General features: G+C 43.7%; 1 protein-coding gene across 1 annotated transcript; it reads right to left on the reverse strand.

Moving 5' to 3' along the window:
* Positions 1-997: 997 nt before the first annotated feature.
* Positions 998-6857, reverse strand: CENPA (centromere protein A). Its single transcript, XM_081265461.1, has 5 exons — positions 6677-6857; positions 2631-2740; positions 1884-1961; positions 1460-1614; positions 998-1121 (listed from the first exon to the last, which is right to left on the reverse strand). The coding sequence occupies exons 1-4, from the start codon at positions 6768-6770 to the stop codon at positions 1480-1482; spliced, it is 417 nt and encodes a 138-aa protein (XP_081121587.1). The 5' UTR covers positions 6771-6857; the 3' UTR covers positions 998-1121; positions 1460-1479.
* Positions 6858-14831: the final 7974 nt, after the last annotated feature.

Consider the following 14831-nt stretch of genomic DNA (forward strand, 5'->3'; position numbering starts at 1 on the left):
GCAACTGAGGAACTTAATGTTAAAATACAAAAATATGGTATAATCTCCATGTGCTAAAACAATAACTTCATTTTAATATTTTCATTAAAGAATTATTTTTATTATTTCTCCACAAAGAAGCTATAAAAACACCTATAAAAGCATTGAAAAAAAACTTTAAAATCCTGGATTTATGACGGGTACCTTGTTAGCACATGCCTATAATTCCTGACACTTGGGAGGCTGAGGCAGGAGGATCACAAGTTCAAGGCCAACCTCAGAAATTTACTGAGACCCTATCTCAAAATAAAAAATAAAAAGGGCTGGGAATGTAACTCAGTGGTTAATTGTCCCTGAGTTCAATCCCCAGTACCCCAAATTTTTTTAAAAAATTAGAATAAAACAAAATCTTGGATGGATGATATTTCTATGATTTACAACTAAGAATAAAATGCTAAATTCTATGAGAGAATTTCTGAATTATTTTGATAGAAATTTGCTAGAAAGAATCAGAAAAATTTCAGGCTGGGAGTAGAGTGCATGCTTAGCATGTATAAGGTTCTAGATTTGATCCCTAGTCCCCAAACCAAACAACAACAAAAATTATTTCTATTCCAACTCCCAATTTAGTTTTGAAAAGCAACACATTTGTTGACAGTCACTAATGATATTAATCTGGAAGGCAGAGATTTGTACATGAGGAGAGTTGGGTCCTTTAAGGTAACAAATGGAAGTGCTCTTCTCTTATTTTTCCCTTACATTAAAAAAAAATTTATTTATTTTTATTCTTCCCTTTCATTTTCAATAACAGTAAAAATATACACATGGTTAAAAAATGCATAAAGTACAGAAAGATCTAAAACAAAGTAAATATCCTTTTCCTATAACATGACAGATGTGATGTCTTCAAAATCCTTTAGGAGTCATATGAGTAACACACCAACTAAGTCTTTTCAGGCCTTTGGAACTGTGTTGATTGTCTCCTATAACACCTCTGCTACAGAGGAAACATGCATTCTTCTCCTTCATAAAGAAAGTTTAAAGGGCAACAGTCACACACCGCTCAGAGACAACAAAATCCAGGTAGCACCTCAGACACCACTGGGTCTAGTTGTAGCTCCAGAGAGTCCCAGGTAACATCCCTGAAATTTAGGAGTCACATTTACTAAAAAGGCATTTTCAAAAGTAAGAAAACATTTTCTTTAAATAAAAAGGAGGAGATCTGTTCCTTGTCAAATTCTATCTGAGATTTGGGGGATGAGAGAAAAATATATTTGACATTATTCAAAAGGGCATGAGCCACAGACTCCCATGCAGTCAAGTAAAGGCCAAGGTATTACTAGGGAACGGGGCAAGATGAGAGGGCAGGGAACTAAGGATGGAGAAGGAAGATCCCTTCAGAGAAATTCCTGCCCCAAGGCTGAGCAGTTGGGTGTCTTCCCCCAGTGTACTTGCTCTCTGGTGAGCCACAAAGACTTACAGAGACAGTGCTGTAGGAGTTCAGCCAAGTCCTTCCTCGATGCCGCGGATCCTCCTGGCCAGCTGCACATCCTTGGGGAAAAGAGTGACTCGGCCAGCATGTAAAGAGAGGAGGTAGGCATCCTCAAAGAGGTGAACTAAAAATGCTTCTGCTGCCTGGGCAAAAGAGAAAATGACAGACACAGACAAAAAGCACAGGCTGCTCTTTGGAGACCTGTTGCACTTCTGAGAGCTCAAAAAGGACAGAGGGAATGACTAAAGAGCTCTGCTGCCACCACACAGAATCTCCTCCAAACCCTCATCAATGTCACTGTCTTCAGGAGGTCAGACCAGCCTGTAATATTTCACAGGCAGTCCCATGGGATTCTGGAATATTCTTTCTCCCCCTCTCAGCACTCACCAGTGGTATTTGAGCCCCTTCTTACCTCTTGAAGGGCCAACAGGGCCTGGGCTTGCCAACTGAAGTCCACACCACGTGTGAATTTCATACATATTTCTCTTGCCTGCGGAGGAGTGGGACAGAGATCAGGAGGAGTAGAGTAACAAAAGAGAGATTAAAGGGAAGACAGACTCTCTCCAACTGTCTCCAATGAATTCTCATCTCCATCAATCTGTCCTGGCCCTTAATGTTAGGGCCCAACCAGCAGCAGGTATGGACTCCTGGGAGCTTAGAAAATGGTGGTAGGTAGATAAGGAGGCAATCTCCAGGTTAGGAAAAGGGATCAAATGGTAGGTGGATGAGAGAGTTCTATTTCTTTTCTTTTTCTTAAACATCAATTTATTATTTTTCAATATTTATTTTTTAGTTGTAGTTGGACATAATACCTTTATTTCACTTTCTTATTTTTATGTGGTGCTGAGGATCGAACCCAGGGTCTCATACATGCGAGGCGAATACTCTACCTCTGAACCATAACCCCAGCCCGAGAGTGTTTTACTTCTATAGTCAAAGTACAGTTTCAAAGTAGAGGTAGTGGGGGTATCAATTCCAGAGAGAACTGCAAGGATGGAGGGCCTTTGGAGGGCTCATATTTCCAGAAGATGGAGTCCTCTACCAGGTTAAAGAATATGTAACTTAGTCACCTAGGTAAGACATGGTAGGGTCCTACATATCTGGGAAATTTAAAGGAAAGAGGGTGGCATGGAGTGGTGGGAAGCTCCCTGGAGCTTACCAGGCGGCTGAAGGGGTACTTCCTTATCAAGAGGTCTGTGCTCTTCTGTAGATTTTTGATCTCCTTAATCCAGCGAATTCTTCTCCGACTATGTTGACGAGAGGAAGAACCTAAACAAAACAGATGGATCATGAAGAGAAGGTGCAGTAGAAAATGGGTGATGCCTTACAGTTGGTTGAGACAGATCAACTGTCAAGTCACTAGGCTGTGACTGTGAGCAAGTATGCTCCACAAGGGCAGAATGTTTCATTCACTACTCTTTAGCAACTAGAAAACAGCAGATAGTTGCTAAACATTTACTAAAAAAAAAAAAAAAAAAAAATATGGATGTTCCTTTGAGATTTGAGTGCTAACTGAAACCCAAACCCTTCCCAACAGACGGGTTGCCTCTCTCCTCTGGGCGCCACAGTACTTGGTATTTCTCTTATCTTTCTCACTAGATTGAAAACTCATTTATTTTGGTTTTAGGCCTTTTTGTTAACAGCTGGAAGGAATCAGATACTGTCTCCTACAATACCCTTGTCTTGATTATCCTGGGGCCTAGAGAAGTGAAGACAGTTGGCCACAGTTCATTAGAGGCCAATGAGCTTTAGAATTAGCATAAGTCATTGCCAGTGTCAGGAATGCAGGTTATAGAGTCACAGCCTTTGGCTCAAATTCTAGTTCCAACATTGACATTAAAAGATGGCTAAGTTCATCTCAGGTGGTACATGCCTGTGGTCCTGGTGACAGGAGGTTGAAGCAGGAGGATCACAAGTAACTTAGAGAGACCCTATATCAAAATAAAAAGGACTGGGAATGTAGTTCAGTGGAAAAGCACACCTGGGTTCAACCGTTAGTTCAAAAAAAAAAAAAAAGAATTTGTCCAGAGGCCTGATTATAAAAAGTCATTGTTAGAGTTATTTTAAAAATTAAAAGAACATGGAGCAAAAGAAATATTAAAGATAATAGGGAGGGCTGGGGATGTGGCTCAAGTGGTAGCGCGCTCGCCTGCCATGCGTGCGGCCTGGGTTCGATCCTCAGCACCACATACAAACAAAGATGTTGTGCCCGCCGAAAACTAAAAAAAAAAAAATAAAGATTAAAAAAATCCTCTCTCTCTCTTAAAAAAAAAAAAAAAATAGGGACTGGAGTTGTAGCCCAGCAATAGAACACTTGTCTAGCATGTGAGGCATTGGTTTTGATTCTCAGCACAACATATAAGTAAATAAATAAAATTTTAAAAAAAAGTACATCCTGATTTTACATTTATGTGGTGCTAAGAATTGAACCCAGTGCCTCAAGTATGCTAGGTGAGCGCGCTACCACTTGAGGCACATCCCCAGCCTCTAAAAGTGGTATTTAGAATCACAGGGATAGATGAGATCACCAGGCAGGGGATAAAAGAGAAAAAGATGCCAAGTCCCATATCAAGGAGTTGGAGAGAGGTGACACAGGCAGTCAAGAGAACCAAGCAGGAACTGCCAGATTGCATGGTGTCGTGGAAGCCAAGGGAACAGAATGTTTCAAGGAGAAAGTGGCCCACTGTGTCAAATGCTTCTGAGACAGAGTAGGAAAGGACATAGACCTGCCTGTTGGATTGGGCAAATGAAAGTTGCTGTAGTAGTTCAAGTATGGTTAGTAGCTGCAGAAAGTGGGATTGAGGTGGGTTGAAGGGTGACTGGGAAGTGGGGAGTAATGTGTACACTTGAATCTGGCTACTTAAAAGAGTAGCTATAAAGGGAAACAGAAATGGAGAATATAGGGAGTTGAGAATATGGGCTCAAGGAAATCCCCTTGCCCTTTTTCTGAGGATCATAAATACTGGAGCACATTTGCCAATGCTAATATTTGGATTTAATTCTAGGTGCAGGTAGAGGGGACCAAAAAAAGCCCTTTTGCAGGTGAAAGAAAGACATGGTTAAGAGCCCTTGAAGAAACTGGAGCAGCTTTTGATAGGAAGGCAGATACCTAGGCAAGGCCAATATAATCACTACTTAAAAGGATAGTTATAAAAGGGAAAGAAATGGGGAGTCTAGGAAGCTGGAAATGTGGGGTCAAGGAAACACCCCTTCCTAAGAGTAAGTGAGGAGACTGAAGCTGTATGAAGAGGGGGAGCAGGCTATGGTAGCGCATACCTGTAATGCCAGTTACTCAGGAGTCTGAGGCAAAAGGATAGAAGAATCACAAGTTCAAGAACAGCCTGAGCAACTCAGCAAGATCCTATGTCAAAAAGGAAAAGGAAAAAAAAAAAAAGTATGGAATTGTCATGGGGAGAATGGAAAAGCAACAATACCAGACAAGAGCAACAGGACTGCCAAAAGAAGTATGAGTGCCCATTTGAGGCAAAACTTTTCATTTAATCAGAAATAGTAGAAAGGATGCTTCTACATTGGAAAGCAACAGCAAACATCATATTTAACACTCCCATTAACATCGAGAACAAGACAAAGATGGCCAAGATAATACTCTTCCAGTCTTAGAGTCTCACTAATACCATCTGCTAGGAGCCACAAGCAAATATACCATGTATGGCACCTTTGGTTGTAAAGTGATGCCAGCTAGCCACTGAGATATGATTATGTTAAGATTTACATTCATATGGAAATTGGACTCCCGCTGTTCACCTTGGCCTGCTACCGACTCATGTTAAGGGACTCATGGAGAGTTCCCATTGGTTGGGGAAGGATAGTAGGAGGGAATTCCGGGGGAGGTCCAGGGGACCCCCGGTTCCCGGAGACGCCCGGTTCCGGTGGAGGCCCGCGTGGGAGGACCGGGTTTGGCTTGCCTGCGCCTAGAAAGTATCTGCGGCTTTTTCAAAATAAAGTTTTGTTCCTGCTTGAGTGGCTCGTGATTCTGTGCCCAGCCAAAACTGCGGCACCATCAATAAGAGGTAAAATGTGTAAAAACACAAAAGAGTCAAAAATCATTATTTGCGGATGATATAATAGCTTGCTTAAAAAAAATACAATTGGGTCTGGGGATGTGGCTCAAGTGGTAGTACGCTTGCCTGGCATGCATGCGGCCAGGGCATTCGATTCTCAGCACCACATACAAATAAAGATGTTGTGTCCGCCAAAAACTAAAAACTAAAAAACAAAAACAAAACAAAAACAATTGAAGCAATAGAAGAACTTCTAGGATTAATGAAGGGCTGGGGATGCAGCTCAGGGGTAAAGGGCTAGCCCATGGTCTATAAGGCCTGTGTTCAATCCCCAGCACCAAAAAAGAATTTAGCAAATTGGCTGTATGCAAAGGTGAAATTCTTATGTTTTAGCAAAGAAAAATATTTTTTCTTTACATTTTTTACAACAGTAATATTTAAAATCACCTAAAATACATTTTCCCCCTTGCTCTCAGAAGACAAGTATAGCAGCTATTTTTGTCCTGTGTGCAGTCCCCACCCTTGCCAACTCCAGCCCCAAATCAAGAAACTGAGGACCATAAACTCTTCCTACTTCCCAGGAAAGGGAAGCAGGTGAGTGCAGGGAGTCTTGATTAAGGCCCAACACTCACTGAAGGAAAACAAACCTGAAAAGACAGCTCTTAAGAGTAGGACTGCAGTTAGAAATTGTCACCCAAAGCAAGCCAATAAAACACACACACACACACACACAAACCTCAAACACAAATGCTTAAAAATCTTGGGTCTACCAGAACCAGTTGTGTAGTTGTGTGACTGCTCAAGTTACCAGGCCTGCCTGTGCCTCAGTTCTCTCACAAGCTGTAAAATGGGCACAATACAAAGATGAGATAATGCATGAAAAAGAGTTTAGTGGTAAGCGCGCGATAAATGTGTGTAGTAACAAGAAGAACTGGTCTTAGCAACAGGCTGTCTGGCCAGTCCTTGCCCCCTTCTGCAGCCCTTAGTTGGGCTGAGCACTGGACCGTGCCCGGAGCAGAGGCTGGAAGGCAGAGGCTGTGTCCACTGGCAGCGGAAGGCCACGGGACCAGCCGTTCTGTCAGCTCCGCAACAAGCCTCGTCCTTCTCATCTGAGAAGTGTGGCAATTCCGTTTCCATGCCTCGCTCCGGGGTGAGCTGCAAGGGAAGGGCCACGCGGGTTTACCTAAGGAGGCTTCCCGCCGCGGGGTCCCGCGAGGTGGACTCGCACTGCGCCTCTTCGGGGTCTCTGGCTTGCGGCGTCGGCGGCGAGGGCCCATCGCCGGCCACAAAGGGTCCCGGCTCCCGGTCGCCCCACGGATCCTGTTCGGTCTTGCGGTCCCGTAGCTGAAGGCTGGTCACCGACAGAGGACGCGAGAGCACCCGGGCGGAGGGCCACTGAGGAGCCGGTGCTCCACCCAGTCAGCGTCGCCTTCCGTTCAAATCTCCCGCCCCGCCTACTTCACGGCTGGCGTTGTTTAAAACCCCAATTCAGAGACTCCCAGTGGCTAACTCTGAATGCCCGGCATAGAGCGACCGCAGGAAAGACCAATAAGGGCACGGGCCGACAGAAGGACCGCGGCGGTGATAGGAGGAAAGCGGGGGGAAAGGCGGATCCACGGTGGAGTCAGCCAATGAGCACTTGGAGAAATGAATGGCGTCTGGCTTGTGACGGGGCTGGCTGTTTGACCCATAGGACAGATGCCTATGGGTGAGCTCTGGCCAAAAAGGAAATCTCAGTGCTGAAGAACGTGTTTCTCTTTTCGGGAGCGGTTTGTTATCGGGATCCGGGGTTGAACTCAGGGGCGCTGGACCACTGAGCCAGTGTGGCCACATCCCCAGCCCTATTTTGTGTTTGATTTAGAGACTGAGTTGCTTAGCGCTTCGCTTTTGCTGACATGGTTTATGAATTTGCGATTCTCCTGCCTCAGCCTCATAAACTGCTGGGATTCCGGGCGTGCGCCACCGCGTGGGCTGAAGAATGTATTTCTCATTGACAAGTCATTTTCCTCATATTTTATGTAGCTCTATCAACCGTGAGGTGGCTTTAAAGATGAGGAAACAAACCCACACGTGACAGTGATCCACTTCGCCTTTTGAATATAGCTCTGAGGCTTATTTTTAAAACGGAGAAGTTTTCTTTTTCCTCTTTTCCTTCTCCTCCTCCCTAATCTGAGGAGGGGCACAAGATTACCTTGAGTTATTTGTGCTCCACAGCAAGGAAATGTCTGCCAGAGGATCTAGGAAGTGAATATCTCTCAAATTAACAAGTGAATCCTAACGTACCATCAGGGTGCCCAGGCTGGGGTGAGAGATGCTGTCAGGGCATACCTGGAATATCTCCTTTAAAATGCCCCTTCTTCCTGATGGGGAGAGTCACAGCCTCTGGGACAGGAGTCTCCTATGTTTCTCCTCTGCTAGCAAAACAACAAAACTTATTTTTCCTTTTTCTCAAAACCATGCCCACATTATTGAATTGGCATCGGGGACAAGGACCAAGCTTTTGGTTACACACAGAGAGGGTGACACCCTTCTTGAGGATGCCCTGAAAAAGAGTAGGAAGCTAGTTTAACTGCATGAACTTTCAGATGATTAGGATTTGGGACGTCCAGCATGGTGGGCTCTGAGGATGAGGTCCAGGCAGGGCAATCATCAGCACTACTTTTGGATGGGCTGTCGAGCACCTGGATAGAATCATACCAGGGAAACAGAGGATCTCTTCCATTTTCCATTCAGAATAATATGAATTCAAGTCATGCTGTCGTACTTAGAATGAAGGGAATTTTAACTTCCTCTTTTTGCTCTTATGAATTTTCTAAATGTTCTGTGAACATGTACTGTAATCAGGAAAATCGTTAGTTATAAAATCAGTGATTTCATTGAACACTTGTGCGTTGCTGGGGAGAATGTAAAGTGGTGCAACTGCTGTGAAAAATAATATGGTGGTTCCTCAAGAAATCAAACATAGAATTACTAAATGAACCACCAATTCCACTTTTGCCTATCTATCCAAAAGAATTGAAGGCAGATAATTAAATGGATATTTGTATAGCCATGTTTATAGAAGCTTTATTCACCATAGCCAAAAGGTGGAAACAGCTTGAATGTCCCTCCATGGAAGAATGGATACACGAAATATGGTGTATTCAATGGAATATTATTTAGCTTTAAAAAGTGGAAATTCTAACACATGCTATGAACATGGATGAACCTTGAAAGACTTTATACTGACTGAAATAAGCTAGTCACAAAAGGACAAATACTGTAGGACTCTACCTACATGAGGTACTGGAGTGGTTAATTCTTAGGGACAGAAAACGGAATGCCAGGGGCTGGGAGGAGGAGATAACAGGGAGTTCTTACCTAATAGGGACCAAGTTTTAGTTTGAGTAAATGAGAGAAGTTCTAGACGTGGGGTGGTAATGGTTGTACAATGATATGAATTAATGCTACTGAACTGTGCATGTCAAAATGGTTAAGATGGTGAATTTTGTGTTATGTCTATTTTACTATAATTATTTTTTTAAAAGGAAAGTTTTTACTAAATCCATTGAGTCATAGTTATAATCACAGAAAGATCCAGGTCAACACAGAGGGAAGAAATCCAGAGATACTAGTCCTCAATAGCCATTAATCGGACAAAGCAAAATTTCACTTATTAATTCTGCTTTAATTTCAGCCCCTTTTTTGTTCAATTGAAAGTAGATAATTACTTGGCATGGTGGTACACACCTGTAATTCCAGCAGCTTAGGAGTCTGAGGCAGGAGGATTGCCAATTTAGTGAGGCCCTAAAGAAACTTAGTGAGAACCTGTCTCTAAAATATACAAAAGGGCAGGGATATGGCCCAGTGGTTAAGCACCCCTGGATTCAATCCCCAGTAAAAAAAAAAAAAAAAAAAAAAAAGTAGAAAGTTAGGTAGAAAACAAATGAGAATTCACAAGAAACTAATGCAATTGGCTACCTATAAAGTAGTGGTGGGTGAGTGGAGACAGAAGAGTAAGTGTGTTTCTCAATGTGTACATTTTTATTTTTTTTAAAGATGTTTATTTATTTATTTTTAGTTGTAGTTGCACACAGTAATTTTATTTATATGTGGTGCTGGGGATGGAGGCCAGAGCCTCGCATGTGCTAGGTGAGCACTCTACCACTGAGCCATAGCTCAAGCCCCCAATGTGTACATTTTTATATATTGTTTTAAATTTTAAACCAGTTGAACTGCAAATCTATTTTAATAATAAAATTAAATAAAAATAATAAATGGGTTGAGGAAATCAAGAATAGTATTAGACTACCCTGAAGTCCAGTGGAGTTGAATGAAACAGAGTAGCAAATTGTCAATCCTAGAAACATACTTACCACCAACTAACTGTCTTGACAGTGGGTAAATAAACCAGCATGGGAGAGAGAAAAGGGAGGAAACTAGTTAATTAGTTGTACCATCACAAATAATGCAGAGACTCCCTTAGCCAAAGCTCCTGTGGATCTACTCTCTTAAATCTTCCTGAAGAATAGGGTTAGATTCTAGAAGAAGCATTCCTGCTTTCCTTTCGAGCTCAGGACCAAGAATTTCAGCATTCTGGATCCTTATAAGATTGCTCAGAAGACCTAACGGTCAAGGTCAAAGCCCACACATAAGGAAATGAAAATCAGAAGAGAAATTGAAACGCATGAAATGGAAGTAGATGATTCTCCAGATTACCCAGCAGCCAACTTTTTGCTGGCTTGGTATTCCCACCTCAGTCAGGAGTACAATGGCTCTTCTTGATGATGCATAGTCTAGATGACTCCTTGGGGATCCCAGTTTCACCTGATTCACCTGTCAGCTTCTGTACAACTGTTAATAACTTTCCTAGTGCTCCTGCTTCTGGTCAGCAAATGAACAGTTCAGAAGAAACGAGAAATGAAAATAGCCAAGACAATTACTTCTGCTGGTTTCTGGTTCTAGAGACAAACCAATGCTCCAGGAAACTCACTTAACTTTTGATTCTGGGGCTTAGGAGAAGATTGTGGTGACTTGTAAGCTATAAGATGAAGTAGCCCTTAGGAGGCTGAGGGAGGTGTGTCTCTTCCTGAGCAGTTGGCATGAAAGTAGGTGGCTCTGGTCTATCCTTGGCTTCTCCTCCAGGAGTTCATACTGGCACTGGCACTATGCTTGTGGTCTCTAGATGTTTACATGACCAGGATCAATACTTAAGTAAGTCTAGAAGGATATGAGGGTGATACTAACAGGTATCAGCATTCAGGATGGAGGCCCAGTGGGAGTAAGAGAAACAGATTCTTTCAATTTAATGACAGAAGTACTGTATGATCCTGCAATTCCATTTATGCTTATATGTCCAAAAGAATTGAAGGCAGGCACTTTAACAGATATTGGTGCAGTCATGTCCATAGCAGCTTTATTCACAAAAGCTAATACCCACCCTCCAAGCCAAAGCTAGTAGCTTTGCCCTTTCCTAATTCTCATCCTCTCTGATCCTGCTCTTATACATTACTCCTTCAATCAACAACAACCCATCTCAGTTCTTATGACATCTTCTCTCCAGCCCCTCATGGCTCAATCTATTTTTTCTCCAAAGAATCAAGACTCTTGATTCTTCCCTCTGTTATGCTCTTGGAAATGTCCTTATCTACAACCCTTACCTTTCTTTTTAATTCTTTAGTTCCTTCTGTTTTTGCCTGCAGCTTATCATTTTTCTCTTCCTCAAACATGTAAGAAGGAAAACCAGACTTCCTCTGAGACCTCTGATGGTCAAGAAATGGGCGGGGGTGGCTTGATGTGTTTTGGAGTCATCATTGGTGGGTCTATAGTTTGGGCTTCCTTATTCTCCTATGACAGTTCCTGTCTGGATCAATGGAGGATGGAAGTGATGTCTCCATAGTAGATAGAGAGGCTGGTGTGTGCATGTGTGTGTGTAGGAGGGGACACAAAATGTGTGTGTGTGTGTGTGTGTGTGTGTGTGTTGGTGAGACAGCAGTCCCCCACTCCAGCTGTATCTCAGTGAGGTCATGCACATGGCACAGCTTGTGGTTACAAGAGAGAGGGAGCCCAGCTAGGGCTCTGGGCATGACACCTTCCTACTTAAAAGGTGAGGAAGGGAGGGAAATGGGGAGAATTCCAGCACAGCAATTTTACTCTCCAACATGTGGATGAGAACACACCTGGCACAGCAGGGGACAGTAAGATAGGGCCCCAGATCCCAGCTAGGGTGGGACGTCCAGGCTAGTCTGTTGCTTGGTACTAACCCTCATCTGTTCTTGCCTTGGCATTGGGCCCACTAACCTGAAGTTTTTACTCAACCATCTGCCCTCTACATCTTCCCCCTTTCCCCCTTTCTTCTTGTCTGAACCATTTTTTTTTTTTTTTTTTGTGGTGGTGGTGGAGATTGAACCAAGTCTTGCATATACTAAGTCTACTACTGAGCTATATGTCCAGCCTTGCAGTTTGATTTTTTGTGCATAGAGCAAAACCAAGACTCTTGTACTTAATGGAAGGAAGCACACTGTAGGCTAATTTAAGGGGAAAGCTATGAAAACCTGTATATTTGATCCATTTAAGGTACACTGAGCATCTATTATGAGCAAAGCATTACCCCAGGTTCTGGGAATGTGTGGTTCCTATCTCTGTCAGGGGAAAATATGTCATATGTACCGACCACTCTAGAGTACAGAAATTATATAGCTAAAATGTATTGACTATTTACTCTTGGCAGGTTTTTTTCCCTGTTTTATTTTTTAATTAAAAAAAATTTGACATGGGGTCTTGCTACATTGTCCAGTCTGGTCTCCAACTTCTGCGTTCAAGAACCTACAGAATAGTTGGACTACAGCTAAGTACTTTAAATGGAATAATTTCTACAACCCTCTCAACATATAACCTTCTCTATTTGGTATGAGTTATTTTTATCTCTCTTTTGCAAATAAGGAAACCAAGGACCCGCAGGATCACATAGTGACTAAGTTGTTGAGTCAGGATTTAAACCCAGTGTAATTCATACTTCCTGTTCTGTAGAGATTCTGTTCCTCTAGAGAACCCTGACTAATATATCCAGTTACCTGGCTATGGTGTCAGCTACACTGAGTCACCACATTATTGCTTCTCCGGTGGTGATCTGTAGTAACTACTGAAAACAGCGGAGTGAAACTGGGTGCCTTTGCATTCACCTATAGTCCCAGTTATTCTGGAGGCTGATGCAAGAGGACTGCTTAAGCCCACGTGTTCAGGGTTGCTGTGTCCTATGCTAATCAAGTGTCTGCACTATATTTAGCATCAATATGGTGACCTTCCAGGAGTGGGGGGCCACTAGGTTGCATGTGCTCATCAAGTGGGATCAAGCCTGTGAACAGCCAGTGCACCCGCCTGGGCAATACAGTGAGACCCTTGGAAGGGAAGGGATGTGGAAGGGAGGGGAGGGGAGGGGAAGAGGAAGGAGGGGAAGGGGAAAGGGAAAGAAGCAGAATGATTTTAATCCCAGGTAATTCAAAGATAAATGAATTTTTTAAACAGTATTTTCTCCATTACTTTTTTTTTTTTTTTACCATTACTTAAAAGATGTCTGACTTAAAACATATCAACTGGAATTTTAGGGTCACTCTCAGGATCAGAGGTTGGCTCTGGCTTGGCCATGTCTCCACCTTGACTTTGGTCAACACTGGAGTATGGTCTGAGTGTGGGCTTCAGTGTCACACAGATGCGGGCTTGAATCCTAGTTCTCCATTTGCCAGTGCTGTGACTTTGGGGATTCACTTGCCTGCTCTAAGTGCCAGTTTTTCTTCTGTAAAACAGGGATAGTGACACCTGGCTCATTATCATTGGGAGGGTTAACTACTACCAAGTAGCAGCATTTTCTTATCATCTTGAGCTCTGGCTTTCTTTTCTGGCAAATGATCACATTCATGCTCTCTGAGCCTCTAGTACCTAGGGTGTTACTAGGGGACATCAGTTCTTCACAGGGTCGCATGGGGACAGCTGAAATGGTATCTAGTGCTATAACAGGGTAAACAGTGCTGGACAGGAGTGAGTCACCTGGCTTTGTTCAGAGACCTTTGGAGGCAGGCACAGACATCTGAGAGGCTGAGGTGGGCAGAGGGAGTGGAACTCCCAGACTAAACATTTGAAAAAACAGCCTCTACCTCAGAGCAAAGCCTGTCCAAGGAAGGGACATGACCTTTGTCCTTGAAAAGACCCACAGAGCACTCCTAGGCACATTCCCACCCTGCTAAGTTATTTATCTACAAATAACAGGAGAGATCTACTGTGCCAGGTGTCCCTGACTCAGTCAGGCTAGGTGGGGACCCATAGCAACCCCCTAGCAACCACCAATCAGCATGAGACAGGGAAATACCTGGGATGCCAGATGACCCTCCCAGTAGTTTATGGTGGCTGATAACGTGTTGGGAAACCATGCAGTTCAGCAGGAACAACCCTCTTGGCTTAAACCAATCAGTTCAGATGAATACCCCTTTTGTAGTAACCAATTACCCCTACCCAACTTGTTCCCGCCAGGGAATGTGCTAATCATGTTTTAGAGTTATTTGATTTTCCCGCGGTGTGTGATGATTTGCTAAGAGATGCTATGATGTATGTGGGGGGTCCCTGCCTTCTCCAAAGAATGTATAAAACTGCTGCAAACCCTGGGCTTGGGGCCTCTTAGCATCACCAGTTGCTGTGTGTGTGTGCGGAGGACCGAGCTAGCTCGCAATAAACACCTCTTTGCTGTTTATATCGATCTTGGTCTATGGTGGTCTTTTGGAGGTCCCGAATTCGAGCATAACACATTCATCCTGCCCGCAGCAGCCCTAGGACCCGCACCACTGCTAGGTTCCTATAGATGTGCATAGGGACAAGGCAGCTGTCCTGGGCTGGGATTCCTGGAGACTTGTGTCATTCCTGTGTGGTTCTGGCTGAGGATTAAAGGGCGTGGCCTGGTGCCAGAGGCCTTGGTCCAGTAGGTGGAGCTGTGTGAGGCCCTGCAGGCCACACATGGCTTCTTGCAGCAGAGTTGAAAGGGTTTCCTGGGTAGATTTCAGTGAATCTCAGTTGCATGACTGCCTGAAGCCTGAACTCCATTCACCTGCTACTTGTGAACTGGAAAGCACGCCATTATAGACAAGGGAAATTCTTGGCACTAGAAGGCACTGACGGTGCTGGTACCAGAGTCTACTGGAGAGGCTCCATCACCTCCCCTTACAGCTTCCCAGGTTCATCACCTGCTCTGCCATGGTGTCTCTCTCCTAGCCCCCACCTCCTGCCTTGGGGGACAGAATGATTTCCAGGGAGGCAGAGGTGAGTAGGGGGAGGACTGGTTGTAATGAAGCCTGTGAAGGAGCCAGAACAATCAG

This window comes from Spermophilus citellus (assembly GCF_964194105.1).
Source record: "Spermophilus citellus genome assembly, chromosome: 13".
NCBI classification, from domain to species: Eukaryota; Metazoa; Chordata; class Mammalia; order Rodentia; family Sciuridae; genus Spermophilus; species Spermophilus citellus.

Coding starts and splice junctions, on each gene's coding strand:
- CENPA (XM_081265461.1), bottom strand. CDS start 6,770: ATGGGCCCTCGCCGCCGACGCCGCAAGCCAGAGACCCCGAAGAGGCGC. Junction 2,741..6,676: donor GCGGCGGGAAGCCTCCTTAG/GTAAACCCGCGT, acceptor TGTTTTGTTTAG/GTTCTTCCTCTCGTCAACAT. Junction 1,615..1,883: donor CCCTGTTGGCCCTTCAAGAG/GTAAGAAGGGGC, acceptor TCTTTTGCCCAG/GCAGCAGAAGCATTTTTAGT.